Raw genomic sequence first — 18,734 nt, 5'->3', positions numbered from 1 at the left:
GACTTGTTTTTTTCACCCATAATTATCTATTTTTTGAAGAGTGTGTTCTTTCCCATGTTTGATTGCAAGTATTTCTCATTAAAAATCCTAAGTAGCAGACCAGAAAACCCATGCTTCAGATCTTACTCAGGCCAAATAAAATGAACTCACCTTGCAACCACTGTGAGCACTCCACGCGAGATACAGCTGGTTCTGCAGCAGAAATGCTTCTTCCAGCCTTTAATTCAGCACAAGGAGAACCTCAAATTATTGCAGAACTTCTAGAATACTCAGTGGTTACCCTGGTTTTTTTGAAGTGTGGGCAGCTGAATTCAGCTGGATGCAGGACTATGCAGTGTCTATGTATCAAAAAGACCTATCACTGTACTGCAGGCCAGAAGTAGCTCCAAGCAGCTCCCTAGCGGAGCCTTGCTGGCAGTGTTGCTTTTGGTGATCACATTGCTTGACACCCTGTTGTGATCTCACTAGATGTGAAGTTGACAAAAGGCTCTGCTTGGGAGCTACTTGGAACATCTATCTGCTGACCAGCAAAATAGTGATAGTGGTGGTGGCTAATGGGAGGACATGGCATTGGTGCTGTCATCCCAACCATCTAGCTAGACTACAAAGGGACTCCAGAATGCTTCCATGGTGTGGACTTCTCTTACTGCATCACGGGCAGCTCCAGAGCAGGCTAACTCTGAGTATTTTTGGCTTTGCTCTCTCTTCCGCTGTCGTCTCAGGTGCGGCTGGTGGGGACGAGGGAGGGAGCCTTCTCGGTGGTGTCCCCGGCTCTGGAACTCCCTCCCTAAGAGATCAGACAGGCTCCCACTTTGTCCTCCTTTTGGAGGGAATTAAAAACCTGGATGTTGCATTGTGCCTTTGATTAGGCAGTTCACCAGAAATTGTCCTGTCCCCACCTTAAGCTCTGCACTTTACTTTGACCCTTTTTTAGGCTACCTCGACATTTTAGACAATAGCATTCTCCAGCCCTATTCATTTGACTTCAGCACCTTCCATGGGCTCCTATTAGGAATTACTGCAATAATTGAGCCTGAACTCAGCTATGTTTCCTTTATCTCAGCCATATTGTTTTTAATTATGCTGTTATGACTGTGTTTGTTTTATTATTTTATTCATTGATTTTAATTGTGTCTCTTTATTTGTAATTTTTTGGGCTTGTCTCTTTGTAAGCCGCCCCGAGTCCCCTTGGGGAGATGGTTGGCGGGATATAAAAATAAAGTTATTATTATTACCATTTTGTTGTAGATGTAGCATAGTAGCTATCTGTAGAACAGGTTAACCATTCAACTTTTGCTTCTGTAAAAAAATCTATCATGTTTCACAGACCAGCATAGACCTGGGGGAGAAGTTTGGCATTCATATTCTAAATATGGACAACAAGAACAAGATGTAAGGATTCCAAACCCAGTCCAGTGTACCAATAATAATATTTAGCACTGTACAAACATTGACTAACAAACCCTCACAACACCCCCTGTGAGGTAGGGCATTAGTATCCCCACTATACAGATGGAGAAACTGAGGCACGGAAAAAGTAAGTGACTTGCCCACAGGTGCATATCAAGATGGTGATACAACCATAATTCAGTGCTCCAGTTTCCACAGTCTGAGCTGAAACTAGTTACAAAGTCATGCTGTTTCTTTATGTACTCCTTTAGGCCCAGGCGTGCCTTCTAAAAATATATATGTATGTATGTATATAGGATTGCTGCCTGTTAAACAATGTATATTCAATATTAATCATTCCAGTTTTATTCCCCAAACAACACAGTGTCCTTTCACATTCTCCTTCAGCTTTGCCCATGTCTCCAAAGCCTTCCCAGTCTTTAAGGCTCATTGCTTAAGCTACATTTCATCCCCTCACCCATGTTTTAAAAACAGCATATTGCAAATGGGCCTCATTGGCATGGGATTTTGAGCAGATGGCTTCTCTCTGGATCATGAAAATCTACAAGTGCAAGGAAGCCGCCAAAGTATGTATGTCCCTCTAGCTGGCTGAAGATTTTTCTCTATTTGCTGTCACTTCATCATTTGAAAAAAAGGGTGAGCAATTGCTTGGTTGGTTGCAGCAACAGCAAGCAATAAGCAAGACAAGGCAAAGTAGATTTCCCTCCCTTGTACCCTTCAATCCTCCAGTCAAACTTCCAAAACTTGGTTGACAGTAGCAATTGTGCTAGGAGGGCTGGAATGTTGTTGTTCTGCCACCAGATTGCCAAAGCCAGACCCAAAGTTTAACTCTCTTGTTCAAAAAACCCCATCTGAGCTCAATTTAAAAGTAAAGAGGGGAGCGGGCAAGAAAAATTGTCAATGTAGGTTGAGCCATATGGGTGGAGGAACCACCACATGGGTATTGTCGGGGAGGAAGTGTCCATTCAGAACTGGATTTCTTCTCACAAAGCTTCCTTTTCTCTCTGGGAACACCTGCTAAGCTTCATTTCTGTGAGCTGGATGTACCTTACAACGTTGGTATCTGTAAAAGAGATGAAAATACACCTATTTAGTACAGCTTCTTCCTTAAAATGTACAAGCAACATGACCACAAATGTTTGTTCATTATTTGCATTGTATTTATAGCAGAGACACCATCACTGGAATTTTAAATTTAAGAGTTAGTAGTGCATCTTCCAAGCAGAGTGATTACTACTTGTAGATTAGTGCAGGCATGGGCAAACTTTTTTGAAAGAGGGCCACATGCTGGGATAGGCCTGGGCAGGCTGGTAGGGAGGTCAGAGGCAGTTGGCACAGGGGGAGGCCAGGGGGTGGTTGGCATGCGGGGAGAGAGGGTTTCTCACATGGATAAGGGGGGCTCTTGGGAGAACTCCATGCAGCCATGTATCCTGCAGGATGCTCCTCTTCACAGGAGGTCACGGTGGCCAGCAAAGAGGAGGTCTGACACATGGCTGTGCCAGCTCTTAGGAGAACCCTGCACAGCCATGTGTCCTATTTATATCCCACCACCATCTCCCCAAAGGGATGCGGGGTGGCTTACAAGGCACTCCAGGGTGCACATATAACATGCAACAAGCCACATACAATTATAACAACAACAAAAACACCCCGAGATTGAAAGCATGGGATTTGTTCAATGTCACTTGTAAGTTTACATGGTTTAATGAGGATTTGAACATAAGTCTGTCAGAGATTTAAGTTCAGCACTCAAACCACTACACCACACTGGCTCTTGGGGAACATGTAACCTTTATTAATGATAGATTTCCTTCCAGTGCAAAGAGCAACTTCAAAGGAGTAATTGTTTTTGGTCAGAACTACAGTAGGAGAAACAAGAGTCGCTTTTTCCTCCTTGTTTTGGCTGCTACAATTCTGATACTCCTTGTTCTGATAATTCTGCCACCATTTTAATAGGAGTGGGATGTGCATAGTATAGGCAGTCTCCAAGTTACAAACATCTGACTTACAAATGACTCATAGTTAAAAATGGGGGTGGGACAAAAGAAAGTGAGAGAACTCTAACAACAACAAAAACAACAACAAAAATGCTTTATTTGTATTCCACCCTATCTCCCTGAAGGGACCGATTTACCCCTAGGAATGGAAATTTACTCCTGAAAGAGTTTTCATGGGGAAAAGGGGTCTCCACTGAAGTGTTATCGCCAATCCTTGTTTCCACAACAAGGCACATTTGTCAAAATTCAATTATTACAGGGACAGAAAGTGAGGTGAAATCTTCTGAAGAGGGACACAGACAGCAAAATGGGGGTATTAACCCTTCCTATGCTATCCAAAGCACCCCCTCTCTCTCTCTGTATGTGTATACGAGGGGCTGCTGATAAGTCTTTGGCTTTGTGTTCTTTTTTTGTTTCTATGGTTATTTATTTATCGTGTCAGGGCAACCAGACCATTGTATTACATTTCTAACAGAACAAAACAAACAAACAAACAGATTTTTAAAAAACACAACGTTTGCAAACTTGGTAGTTGATTAAATGTCCTTTGACCAGTATGTGGCCACTTGGAGTGCCTCTGGTGTTGCCGCAAGGAGGTCCTCCACTGTGCATGAGACGGGGCTCAGGTTCCATTGCAGCAGGTGGTCAGTGGTTTGCTCTTCTCCGCACTCGCATGTCATGGATTCCACTTTGTAGCCCCATTTCTTGAAGTTGGCTCTGCATCTCGTGGTGTCAGTGCGCAGTCTGTTCAGCGCCTTCCAAGTCGCCCAGTTTTCTGTGTGCCCAGGGGGGAGTCTCTCATTTGGTATCAGCCACTGATTGAGGTACTGGGTTTGAGCCTGCCACTTTTGGACTCTCGCTTGCTGGGGTGTTCCAGCGAGTGTCTCTGTAGATCTTAGAAAACTATTTCTTTATTTAAGTCATTGACGTGCTGGCTGATACCCAAACAAGGGATGAGCTGGAGATGTCACTGCCTTGGTCCTTTCACTATTGGCTGCTACTTCCCAGCGGATGTCAGGTGGTGCAATACCAGCTAAACAGTGTAATTTCTCCAGTGGTGTAGGGCGCAGGCACCCCGTGATAATGTGGCATGTCTCATTAATGGTAATGAATGTTACATCCCATGAAAATGTACCTGTTCCAACTTACATACAAATTCAAGTTAAGAAAAAATCTACAGAACCTATCTTATTCGTAACTTGGGGACTGCCTGTACATTAACAAGCAGCACTTCATATCATATCTGAGATCACAATGCCCTATTAAGCATTTACAGTCATTGTCACGGTTTCTCATTACAATTAATCTTGTAAATCTTGAAAATACGAATTGAGCATCCTTAATCCAAAATTCCAAAATTCAAAATATTCCAAAATTCAAAACTGTCCACATTGGTGGCTAAGATACCAACACCTTTGCTTTCTTATAGTTCAGTATACACAAGCTCTGTTGCATGCACCAAATTCTTTAAAATACTGTGCTAAAATTACCTTCAGGTTATATGTATAAGATATGTATGAAGCATATATGAATTTCATGTTCAAACTTGGATCCTGTCATCAAGATATTTAACTCTGCATACATATGCAAATAATGGAATTCCAATTTTTTAAAAAACTAAAATAAATCCATAAAATCTGTGCTTCCACGCATTCTGGACAAGGGATACTCACTCAGCTTGCAATAAAATAAAATGAAATAGCAGTAGAAGCAGGACTGTCTTTTAACCCACTTCGTATGTGAGATCGGTTGTCAACTGCAAAACTATTTTGCCAGATGCCCTCAGGACAACTGTGTTTTTTTTGGGAACGAACTCTGATAGGAGTGTGTGTGAGAGAGAAAGAGAGAGATTATTAGTATTAGTATGCTTATTTATACGCTGCTCTTTCTCTCCACAAAGAGACTCAAAGTGACTCAAGTGAATGAATTCTTTGCCTGTGTCTCCTCCACTGGATGGCATGAAGAAAAGGAACTTGGGAGCTCCAGGGGCATCATTTTACCTTTTGATTATGGTGTGAAAAACACTTAAGACCAACATGAAATACACCACCTGTGGCTGCAAATACTTCTTATCCGATCTGAAGTCAGCAGGCAACCTAGCTTTTGCTTTGACAGGTCCCCTCCCATCTCCAGCAGACTTCAATTGCTTCGACCTGTTTCTCATCTCTCTGTTCCTACCTTCCTAACCACATATTTCTAGCCAGTGCGCTGTCATTTTTCCAGAATGCAGTCATTCATTCTCTATTTTAAAGTGCATTTTCAGTATAATTCTGTATGGTACTACTAAATTATTAGAAATAAATGTAAAATTGCTTCAGATCCTTGAAGTAAAGGCAAGAGATGCCTAGTAAAAATTAATGCATAAACAAAAGACTATATTTACAATATGATCATCCTATTTCCTCCGAGGTGTTCCTCTTAATCTCTTAATAACCATGATAGTTGGCTAAAGTCTTCCACACTATTTTGAAACTGATTTAGGCGTACTAGGGCCCTTTTGGGGGGAAGAGACATTTACTAATAGAAAAAAATGAACTCCCTGATGAATTACTAACTGCTTTGTTTGCTTTTTAGTAAGAAATCTACTATTTTGAGAGAAGGCATATCATAATTTTGAAATTACCAGTGCTAGGATCTTAACTTGTAAGTGCGATGAGATACAAGTATCTCAGAGGGTGAATCTATACTGTAGTCATAATGCAGTTTAACATCACTTTAACTGTTGAGACTCGATACTATGGAATCCTGGGATTGGTAGTTTGATGAGGCACCAGAACTACTGGGCTGAGAAAGCTAAAATCCTGGTAAAACGGTGGCTCCCATAATTGAAGTGATACTCCTACACCATCAACTCCGCTGGACTGTCCACGTTGTCTGAATACCTGATCGCCATCTCCCAAAGCAGTTACTATACTCCCAACTCAAGAACGGGAAATGTAATGTTGGTGGACAGGAAAAGAGATTTAAAGATGGCCATAAAGCCAACCTTAAAAACTGTGGCATAGAGACTGAGAACTGGGAAGCCCTGGCCCTTGGGCACTCTAACTGGAGGTTAGCTGTGACCAGCAGTGCTGCAGAATTTGAAGAGGCATGAATGGAGGGCAAAAGGGAGAAATGTGCCAAGAGGAAGGCATGTCAAGCCAACCTGAACAGGACCGCCTTCCCCCTGGAAACTGAAGTCCTCACTGCGGGAGAACATGCAGATCAAGACTAGGTATCCACAGCCACCTACGGACTCACCGCCAAGACACTACACTTGGAGGACCATCATCTTTGGGCTACAAGGGATCGCCTAAGTAAGTAAGTAAAGTAAGTAATAACACTGAGCCTTGGTAGTTAAAGTTAAAGTGATGTCAAAATGCATTAATTCTACAGTGTAGAGGTGAGACCTGTGAACTTTGATGCTGCAAATTTGGTGAGTGTGAAATAACCAATAACAACAATTGATGAATGTAGGAACATAGTGCAAAATAAGACACAGCACTGGCTGTGATAGCACTTTCATTCAGAAAGGCACAATCTCATGTGCGAGTGGTACAGCATAAGCTCTGTTATCATTCTATGCGTGAATCTAGAAGCAGAAAAACAGCCCCTTTGTTAGATATTGCAGATTTTTAAAAAGTACATTACACATGCTCATTCAATCCCTTGAGTTCTCTCAAAGTGGAAGTAATTAGGAGTATGAATCATCCTGTATGATAACCCTGCAGGTGTGCCTTGGCTGATATTGCTAGCTTTCCCTCTTTCCCCTTCCCAAACCATGACGACCAAGCTGTGTGATGGCATATTGGCCTGATGCTATTCTTTCTTGTTTAGAATAAAAATGCTCTTTACTTTCTTTCACATGTCTATCCTTATTTTCAATGACTCCTAAACTTTGTATAATACAATCCACCTCTTTGAGGAGCGGCTTAAAGAGCTGGGCATGTTTAGCCTATGGAAGAGTAGGTTGAGAGGAGATATGATGGCCATGTATAAAAATGTGATAGGGAGGAGAGAGCAATCCTATTAACTGCTGCCCTGGAGACTAGAACATGGAACAATGGCTTCAAACGACAGCAAAGGAGATTCCACCTGAACATGTGGAAGAACTTCCCAACTGTGAGAGCTGTTCAGCAGTGGAACTCTCTGCTCTGGGGTGTGATGGGGGCTCCCTCTTTGGAAGCCTTTAAACAGAGGCCAGATGGCCATCTGTCAGGGGTGCTTTGAATGCAGTTTTCCTGCTTCTTGGCAGGAGGGTGGAGTGGATGGCCCATGAGGCCTCTTCCAACTATATGATTCTATGATCTATACTGTGCAAGCCAACTTCAATGGGATTTATTCCCAGGTAAATGCATATAGAATTGCAATTTCTGTCTTAATATTGGCAGGGCTGGAGGTAGGAAAGAAAAGTTCAGTCACTCTGTAATGGGAAAATGCAAAAATTAATGCTTTATTCTTCAAATGTCTTATATTTCTTCCATTTCATTTTTGAATGCTTTATAAGGCACAATCTTGTCTATTGACTTTGATGGAACCGACTCTCTCCTTGCATTTAGAAGTGTCCCTTTTGTGTCCTTCTCTCATTCATAAGTAGATCACAGAAAGGGAAAAGCTGAGAAGAGACTTCTTCATGGATTTCAGCACCAAATAGAAAAACAAAACAAAGAGCCTGGCCATTCCAAATATATCCTCCTTGAGAATTAAAGAAAGCAACGGCTTTTCCATTTTCATGGTTCAAAATCTTTTCTTTCCTTCTATCCCCCTAAATCGGAGTGGCTCAAAGAATTTCTACAGCAAAGATCTATTAAGCTATATTATTGGAGAAAAAGAGGAGATAATAATTTTTTCCTGGGTCAGCACTGACTTGATAAAACTGCAGGTCTGATGTGAGAGAACTGGCCGTCTGCAAGGACATTGCCCAGGAGATGCCCGGATGTTTGATGTTTTCACCATCCTGTGGGAGGCTTCTCTCATGTCCCCACATGGGAAGTTAGAGCTGACAGATAGCAGCTCAACTGGCTCCCTGGATTCGAACCGCCGACCTTTCGGTCAGCACTTCAGCTGGCGCAAGGATTTAACCCATTGTGCCACCGGGGGCTCCAATAATAATAATTGCTCACATAGGGCCAGGAGAGGTGTCCAAAATGTAGTGTACAGGGGGAGGCAGGAATTTGCTAATAAGACAGAATGTCACCACTACAGGAGGGGAACAAAAGGATGTGGCAATGTATTGTCAAAGGCTTTCATGGCTAGAATCACTGGGTTGTTGTAGGTTTTTTGGGCTGTATGGCCATGTTCTGGAAGCATTCCCTCTCTATATCTTTTAAGTTTTTGTGGTAATGAGGCGAAACACACACAAATGTCACTTAAGGGCTAAGAGTAACAAAATATTTTGCAAAAATTATAGCAGAAGCTTTCTCTCTGTTGCCCTGCTTCCCAATCCACATGCTCAAGTCAACTTTGATTAAATCAGCATTTCTCAACCTGGGGGTTGGGACCCTGGAGGGGTCATGAGGGGGTGTCGGAGGGGTCACCAAAGACCATCAGAAAACACAGTATTTTTTTGTTGGTCATGGAAGTTCTGTGTAGAAAATTTGGACCAGTTGGTGGGGTTCAGAATGATCTTTAATTGTAAGTGAACCATAAACCCCAGCAACTACAACCCCCCAAATGTCAAGTCTATTTTGACATTTGGGCATATTGAATATTTGTGCCAAGTTTGGTCGAGATCCATCATTGTTTGGGTCCAAAGTGCTCTCTGGATGTAGGTGAACTACAACTCTGAAACTCAAGCTCAATGCCCACCACACCCTTCCAGTATTTTCTGTTGGCCATGGGAGTTCTGTGTTCCAAGTTTGGTTTAATTCCATCATTGCAGAATGCTCTTTGATTTTAGGTTAACTATAAATCTCAGAAACTACAACTCTTACATGACAAAATACTGGGTATTTGTGCCAAATTTCATCCAGAGAATGAAAATACATCCTGCATATCAGATATTTACATTATGATTCATAACAGTAGCAAAATGACAGTTATGAAGTAGCAACAAAAATAATGTTATGGTTGGAGGTCACCACAACATGAGGAACTGTATTAAGGGGTTGTGGCATTCAGAAGGTTGAGAAACACTGATAGAGCTGTTGTCACAGACACTTTCAGGTCTCAACCCCACATTCCATCTATGTAGTGTAAACATTTCCATGCAGACCTAAACTATATTGCTTTGCAGTGAGCAGGCAGAACCAGAGAGAGTCCAGCTATGAGCTAAGCACACAAAAAGCAGAGGTGTCAAACTTGTGACCCTTCAGGCGTTCTGGATTCCAACTCCCAGAAGCTCTCACCATCTTGTCCAATGGCCAGGAATTTTGGAAGCTGAAGTCCAAAATACCTGGAGGGCCACAGGTTTGACCCCTCTGAATTAGAACAAAGCTGGGACCCACAGAAGACACTGGCAGAGATCAGTGCTGATATCAACATTTCACATCTGGCTACAAAGATGTAGCCAGATGCATCTCCAATCCTGCCTGTTCACTACAAAACACAAAAATGGCCATGTGGGATTGGCTGAGAGTTTTTCAATAATGGAGTGGTTTTCAATAAGGGACCAGATTTTGCTTCTAGTAAAGTTTAGTATATTGCAATGGGTAGTACCATAGCCTCCAGAGATGCAATCTTGAGTTGCTCTCACTTTGTGGTGTATGAATTAAATTTTCTATCATTTTTGTTGATAATCCTAGGATTGAAATGTGCCAAACCAGCAAAGAGCCATAAAATAAATGAAATAATCTGGAAAGCAATTATGACAACTAGCACATAATTTTAATAGCTCTGTGGCTAATCTGCTCCCTTCACTTTTGCTCTGCTTGCTTTAAGCAAACAAAGCTGGGTTTGAATCTTTGCTGAAGATTTCTACTATATGAAGCTCTCTTTCACATGGTAAGTCAGATATTTTAATAAATAAGGTCTTAACCCCTCATTGGAAACAGGGCAATACATACACCTTGACCTCTTTGTTTTAGTAAATATACACAAATCATTGCTGGAGCATGTAGAAATCAGTTGGTGAGTTTGTTAACTAAAAAAGGCAAAGCATGAAGCTGATTGGTTGGGTTATGCCCAGGATGCTAGCTGAGCCTGGGAGTTTGGGCAACAGTTACATGTTTAGGTTTTCTGTGCAGGAGCATGCCAAGACAAATTAGTATACTTTCTGCTTCTGGGCTGCTGGAAGGAGATCTTTCACATGGACACCCAAGGACCATTATCTCTCTCAAATGATATTGTGTGAGTCAATGCAACTGTTCACATGACTGTATATATGTTGATCTGCATAGCAAAGACTAAACACCTTATTCTTTACTGAACATCTGCGTGGCATATCTTTTCTCTAGCAAGGCAGTGTGTGGCTTGGTAAAGACGTGAACTACGCATGATTTTCATTCACCCAAAATCATGTATGTAAAATATTTGCTGTGAGCATCTCCTGCCATGCAGTTTACACTTTTGAATGTATGTTCAATGAATATGGTGAGTGATAATTAGCTAGCAAAGCAAGGGATTTGCACATTCTCAAGCTTGTATCTATCAGATACCTAACATGGAGGGAGAAACTTCAGCACATAATATGCCAATTAGGAGCTATGCTTCCCAACAGCACAGTGAGAAAGGGAGCCAATGACCTCCAGCACAAATTCATCCGCATGGATAATTTCTCAAATGTGTTATCTTCCTCAAGAGCTGGAGGGCAAAAAAAGATTGGGTCAAGTTTGTGCCACGAGATACTCTCAATGCTTGCTAGCTCAAAATCTCTCAGGCAAGGCTTAATGCAGACTCTGGCTTTATTAAGAAAACTGTAATCACAAAAGAAAAAGATTGAAAGATACAGCCAGGTCGATCTATTCCACCCTCCATCTCATCTCATGCCAAGAATTTCTTCACTGAAACATTTTCTGACACCTATTTTTCTAGTCTGTTTTTTCAAATGCTTCCACTAAATGGGATGTCACAATTTCTGTTGCCAATGTGTTCCTTTTCTTATTCCTTCATAAAATGTTAATGTTCAATTAGAAAGTTGGAAACTATAATGATTCTATCCATCATTGCTTTCCCACTGCTTCAGACTTCTCCAAAATGGGTTTTATCATAGAATCATAGAACTGGAAGAGACCTCATGGGACATCCAGTTCAACCTCCTGCCAAAAAGCAGGAAATGGCATTCAAGGCACCCCCAACAGATGGCCATCCGGCCTCTGCTTAAAGCCTCCAAAGAAGGAGCCTCCACCACACTCCGGGCAGAGAGTTCCACTGATGAACAGCTCTCACAGTTAGGAAGTTCTTCCTGATGTTCAGGTGGACTCTCCTTTCCTGTAGTTTGAAGCCGCTGTTCCATGTCCTAGTCTCCAGGACTGCAGAAAACAAGCTTGCTTCCTCCTCCCTATGACTTCCCCTCACATATTTATACATGTCCATCATGTCTTCTATCAGCCGTCTCTTCTGCAGGCTAAAGATGCCCAGCTCTTTAAGCTGTTCCTCATAGGGCTTGTTCTCCAGACCCTTGATCATATTAGTTGCCCTCCCCTGGACACATTCCAGCCTGTCAACATCTCCCTTACATTTCGGTGCCCAGAATTGGACATAGTATTCCAGGTGTGGTCTGATCAAGGAAGAGTAGAGGGATAGTATGATTTCCCTGGATCTAGACACTATACCCCTCTGATGGTTCCCCCCCCCCCAAGCAGGAAACCATTGTCATTTGTATGTACGTTTGGCAGCACAAGAGTGTTTATGGATTTATGATGATGACAATCCCATTCACCCTCTCCAAAAACAGGTCCCAAAAGAGATCCAAAGTGGCTAACAATACTAAAAACAATACAATATACAATTTAAAACCTTAAAAAACATCATGGATATATTATTGAGTACCAGCATCCGGATTGTCAATGCCATAAAAATTCTGATTTCTATCTACAGTTGTGAAAGCCGGATAATGAAGAAAGCTGAAAGGAATGGAATCAACTCATGTGAAATGTAGTGACAGAGGAGAGTTCTACATATACTATGAACTACTAAAAAGGGAAATGAGTGGGTCTTAGAGCAAATCAAGTCTGAACTATTTCTAGAAGCTTAGATGACTAAACTGAAATTGCTGAACTTTGGACATACCATGAGAAAGCATGACACATTCGAAAAGATAATAGTGGATAGTAGAAGGGAGTAGGGGAAAAGGAACAGCACATTACAGAGTAAAGGAAATCACAGCCCTGAGCTTGCAAGAGCAGAACAAGATTACTGATAACAAGGATCCTTGGAGGTCTCTCTGGTCTCATCTACACTGCTATATAATCCACTTTATGAATGCAGATTAACTACATTGAACTACATTATATGGCAGCGTATACTCATATCCTATTTAAAGCAGTTGATCTGCATTTTAAAACTAGATTATATGGCAGTGTAGATTCAGTCTTATTCATGAGATCACTATAAATCAGTGTTTCTCAACCTTCCTAATGCCACAACCCCTTAATACAGTTCTTCATGTTGTGCTGACCCCACAACCATAAAATAATTTTGTTGCTACTTCATAACTGTAATTTTGCTACTGTTATCAATAGTAATGTAAATATCCGATATGCAGGATGTGTTTTCATTCACTGGACCAAATACCCAATATGCCCACATTTGAATGCTGGTGGCATTTGGGGGAGGGGGGTTATTTTGTCATTTGGGAGTTGTAGTTGCTAGGATTTATAGTTCACCTACAATCAAAGAGCATTCTGAACTCCACCAACAATGGAATTGAACCAAACTTGACACAGAACTCAAAGCTCAAAGCATTGGCCTTGAGTGCTCTACATCCAGGGAGCACTGTGGACTTAAACAATGATGGATCTGGACCAAACTTGGCACAAATATTCAATATGCCCAAATGTGAACGCTGGCAGATTTCGGGGGAAATGGACCTTGACATTTGGGAGTAGTAGTTGCTGGGATTTATAGTTCGTCTACAATAAAAAAGCATTCTGAACTCCACCAGCAATGAAACTGAACCAAACTTGACACAGAACTCCCATGACCAACAGAAAATACTGGAACATTCGGTGAGCATTCACCTTGAGTTTTGGAGTTCTATTCCACCTACATTCAGAGAGTGCTGTGGACTCAAACAATGATGAATCTGGAGCAAACTTTGGAGATACTCAGTATGTCCAAATGTGAACATTGGAGGAGTTTGAAAAAAAAATAGACCTTGACATTTGGGAGTTGTAGTTGCTGGGATTTATAGTTCACCTTCAATCAAAGAGCATTCTGAACCTCATCAACGATAGAACTGGGCCAAACTTCCCACACAGAACCCCATGATCAACAGAAAATACTGGTTTTTCTTATGGTCTTTGGTGACCCCTCCAGGGGTCCTGACTCCCAGGTTGAGAAACGCTGATATAAATCAAAGTTGACTTGACCATGTGGATTGGGAAGCAGGGCAACAGAGAGAAAGCTTCTGCTGTATTTTTTGCACAATATTTTGTAACTCTTAGCCCTTAAGTGACATTTGTGTGTGTTTCGCCTCATTCCCACAAAGACTTAAAGGATATTGAGAGAAAGAGCAAAATTCCAGGGCATAAGCCTACTTTTGGAAGCCCTGAGTGTCCAGTCAGTATGTTTTCAGTTTGGTTTATCATTAAAAGTTGCCATATTTTTAATGGCCTCCTGTCCTTATCCAAGATGTCTCCTTTAATGAGGGGACCACGCAATTACTTCAGATACCTCTCTACTTGTTTTGTGGTTGAGGTTAGAGGGCAGAGTGATGGAAAGCAATTCGGGCAGGTTAGTTTTCAGCTCTGTAAGACCTTGGCAGAAAAATAAATAGCTTTAAGAGATTTAGTTCAACAGCAGCAGGCTTTCAGAACAGAAGAGCCTTCTGTGAAGTAAATTCCTGCTGGCCATTTAAGAAATTCTTTTGTTCAGAAAAGTAATTTTCCACTAACTTGCCCTAATGCATCTTTCTTTATTTCAATGGGCACACAAAACTTTGCAAACTCATGATATTTCAAGCGTGAAGGCTCACGCAAAGCCAAAAAGCATAAATACCTCCATTTCACAGACAGAAAAACTGGGGCAAGGAAGGTTAGGCCAGTAATACAATAGGAGGCATTTATATAATACCTTTCAGAGTACATAGATCACCTCAGTACTGAAATACAAATTTTTCTCTCTTTTTAAATTAAGAAAAAAACTACAATAGTCTTTCTTTTTTAAAATAAACCATATACAATGGCATTCAGAAACAATGGCCTACGATATTGGCTGCATGTCGCAATTGAACAACTGTCAGTGTTAGAATTTAAGCATTGAACTCTAGAGCTCAACACTTGAAAATCCTAGTTGTTTCTGGATTATTCCTCCCACAATCCTCCAAACCGGAGGATTTGAGGAGTCACGTTCCTTTAAGAAATGAACTTTTCCAAACTCCAGTGGATACTCAAGAAGGGATCTAGGTTTCGATAGCTACCTTTTGCCAGCACTAGAGATAGCCACCTGTGTAAATACAACACCTATGAAATAAATAAATAAATAAATATTGGTTTGAGGTGAATGAATGCGGAAATATTGAGAAAGGGGCATATTTCAGTTTGGAAAGAGGAAGAGCTGGAAAAAAGCTGTGCACGCCATTGCAGATATTGTAATTCTTAGAGTAACGCTTAAAATCCCCTTAAAATCCCCAAAAATGTAGTATACAGGCTACTCAAAATAATGGGGTCTAGCAACAAAGATCAAACTTCACCGAGTGCCCATGACTCTGTCTATAACTCCAAGAGAACGATAAGTAAAATAGGCAGCAACCTAGGCCCCATCAACATTGTCATATAATGCAGTTTACTGCATTATATGGTCAGTGTAGGCTCATATAATGCAATTCAGTGTGGTCAACTGCATTATATATCATTCTGAGGATGACTCAAGATCCAGGAGAAAGGTTTACATGGCAGAATCTCACATTCTGTTCCTCCATGTTGGGGTTGGTGAACTGCAACTCCCAGAACCTTTAACCATTGATTATGTTGTCCAGGGCTGATTCTTCTGTTCAGCTTTACTGTGGGATGGAGTGGCTGAGCAGAGAAAGGGTTATAGAAAACATTGCCAGAGCCACTGGAGTCACATTGACACATTACTCTTCCACGACCACATCTTTATTTTTTTTTTCCTGACGTGTCCTAAAATGCATCTTTCACTTCTACAGAGCCCATGGAGAATGGGTTTAGAAGACTCACCTGCCTTTAGCTCAGCTGTCTCTAATTTACTCTCTCCTGCATGTGATGGACAAGGACTCTCTTCATTTTCTAGTAACTCAGCCACACAAGTTCAGGAAATGGGAACTGTAATCCAACACTTATGAAAGATTCCAGGTTGTGAAAGCCTGGTTTAAGTTTATAACACGATGCCTACATACATGGCCTACAAACTTCAAACATGAAAAAGAAATACTGCTGACATGTGATGTTTTTTGAAAGGTAGGAGCCTGTCCCAATCCCTGGTTTTTACGTGCCTGTCAACTTATGGTGACCTCATACATTTCACAAGCGTTTCTTAGGCAAAGGTTTTCTTAGAAAGTTCTTTCCTATGAAATATAGCCTTCAATAACTGGTATTAATTGACATCTCCCATCCCAATACTAACCAGGGTTGACCCTACCTAGCACCTAAGATCAGACAGGATGTGGTGCCTTTAGGTGGTTCCCAACCTTTTTTTTTTTTTACCAGGGATCACTTGACCAGTGATCACTCTCCAACATTAGTACCAAATGGGTTACGAATTGGTTTTTGGTCAACTTTAGATTTGGTTTGATTATTTGGGGTGCTGATGAACAAAATTGCATTGGACAGACCACATCAGCTGTAGTTATTGATACAGAACATAAGCCATCCAGTAGTCGCCATCTGCTCGCCCACAGAAAACTATATTTAATAATCTAAAGTTGATGTTGGATGGGCCAAAACTAACAAAATGAAGTTCAACAGTGACAAATGCAAGATACTCAACTTAGGCAGAAAAAAGTGAAATGCAAAGATATAGAATGGGGGATGCCTGGCGTAATAGCAGTACATGTGAAAAATATCTTGGAATTCTTGTGGACAAGTTAAAAATGAGTCAATAATGTCATGCAACGGCTAAAGCCAATGGGATTTTGGCCTGCATAAACAGGAATATAGGGTCTAGATCCAGGGAAGTCGTGCTAATTTATTTATTTATTTATTTATTACTTGCACTTATTTACCGCCACTCTCAGCCCAGGGGGCGACTCGTGGCGGTGAACAACAACATAGAAAAGACAATTTACAGTAATCAGAACAATACATAACATGCTACTACTACTTGACATATACTTATACTAAAAATCCGCTTCGTCATATCATGAGTCATAGTCAGTCTCATAGTCGTGGTCCATTCCGGTCATCATTGCCAAGATATAGCACTCAGTTAAAGGCCAACTCGAAGAGCCATGTTTTCAGGCTCTTACGAAAGGCCATAAGGGAGGGCGCCTGTCTAACTTCAGCAGGGAGGGCGTTCCACAGCCGGGGGGCCACCACCGAGAAGGCCCGCTCTCTCGTCCCCGCCAGGCGTGCCTGTGAGGCAGACGGGATCGAGAGAAGGGCCTCCCCGGATGATCTCAAGGTCCTCGTGGGCTCGTAGGCCAAGATGCGGTCTGCAAGGTATTTTGGGCCGGAACCGTTTAGGGCTTTGTAGGATAGTACCAGCACCTTAAATTGGGCCCGGTAGCAAATCGGCAGCCAGTGGAGCTGGGACAGCAGGGGCGTTGTGTGCTCCCTACGCCCTGCTCCTGTTAACAACATGGCTGCCGCGCGCTGGACTAGCTGGAGCTTCCGGGCCGTTTTCAAGGGCAGCCCCACGTAGAGCGCGTTGCAGTAGTCGAGGCGGGATGTGACCAAAGCGTGTACCACCGTGGCCAAGTCAGACTTCCCAAGATACGGGCGCAGCTGGCGCACGAGCCTGAGCTGTGCAAATGCTCCCCTGGTCACCGCTGAAACCTGGGGATCCAGGCTCAGCGACGAGTCCAGGGTCACACCCAAGCTGCGAACCTGAGCCTTCAAGGGGAGTGCGACCCCGTCCAGCACAGGCTGTAACCCTATACCCTGTTCGGCCTTGCGACTGACCAGGAGTACCTCTGTCTTGTCTGGATTTAATTTCAGTTTGTTCGCCCTCATCCAGACCATTACAGCGGCCAGGCACCGGTTCAGGACTTCGACGGCCTCCTTAGTAGCAGGTGGGAAGGAGTGACAGAGTTGGACATCATCTGCGTACAGATGACACCGCACCCCGAAACTCCGGATGATCTCACCCAGCGGCTTCATGTAGATGTTAAACAGCATGGGGGACAGGATGGAGCCCTGAGGAACCCCACAGGTCAAAGGCTGTGGTGTTGAACAGGAGTCCCCCAATAACACCTTCTGGGTACGGCCCTCCAGAAATGACCGGAGCCACTGCAAAGCAGTGCCCCCGAGACCCATCTCTGCAAGGCGCCCCAGAAGAATACCGTGGTCGACGGTATCGAAGGCCGCTGAGAGGTCCAGGAGCACCAACAGGGACACACTCCCCCTGTCTAGCTCCCGGCGCAGATCATCGACTAAGGCGACCAAGACCGTCTCGGTACCATGTCCCGGTCTGAAACCAGACTGTGCCGGATCCAGATAATCCGTGTCTCTCAAGAATACCTGGAGTTGTGAGGCCACCACGCTTTCCATGACTTTGCCCAAGTAGGGAAGATTGGAAACAGGCCGAAAGTTTTCGAATTTGGTGGGGTCCAGTGATGGCTTCTTCAACAGCGGCTTTATAATAGCCTGTTTTAGGCTCGCTGGAATCTTGCCTTCCCGAAGGGAGGCATTCACCACCACCGTTACCCACTCGGCCAATCCCCCTCTGGCCTTCTTCAGAAGCCAGGATGGGCAGGGGTCTAGGATGGACGTGGTGGGCCTCATTCCTCCAAGTATCTTGTCCACATCCTCGGGCTTCACAAACTGAAAAGAATCCAACAAAATAGGACAAGCAGGTGCTTGTGTCACATCCACAGAGACTGCACTTAATGTGGCGTCCAGCTCAGAGCGGATCAAAGCGACTTTGTCTGCAAAGAACCGAGCAAATGCTTCACAGCGCGTGACCGAATTGTCAGGGCTCCCACCTGAGGTAGGGGGAGTTAAAAGACCTCTGACAATCCGAAACAGCTCCGCCGGACGGTTCTTTGCAGACGCAATAGTAGCCGCAAAGAAAGTTTTCTTTGCGGCTTTTATTGCCGCGGCATATGCCCTTAGAAAGGACACAAACCGT

At 42.8% G+C, this 18,734-nt stretch overlaps 1 protein-coding gene across 1 annotated transcript in view; it reads right to left on the bottom strand.

Annotated features, from left to right (window-relative positions):
- Positions 1 to 1,411: 1,411 nt before the first annotated feature.
- TTC9 (tetratricopeptide repeat domain 9) overlaps positions 1,412 to 18,734 on the bottom strand; it is a 71,942-nt gene continuing 54,619 nt past the window's right edge. Inside the window, exon 3 of the mRNA XM_060761717.2 lies at positions 1,412 to 2,473. Coding sequence (XP_060617700.2) covers positions 2,394 to 2,473 — 80 coding nt within the window. The 3' untranslated portion in view covers positions 1,412 to 2,393. The remainder of the gene's footprint in view (positions 2,474 to 18,734) is intronic.

The sequence above is a fragment of the Anolis sagrei genome, chromosome 1 (genome assembly GCF_037176765.1).
Source record: "Anolis sagrei isolate rAnoSag1 chromosome 1, rAnoSag1.mat, whole genome shotgun sequence".
Taxonomy (NCBI): domain Eukaryota; kingdom Metazoa; phylum Chordata; class Lepidosauria; order Squamata; family Dactyloidae; genus Anolis; species Anolis sagrei.
The sequence above is the reverse complement of the archived record's forward strand: the minus strand, read 5'-3'. Positions and strand labels throughout refer to the sequence as shown.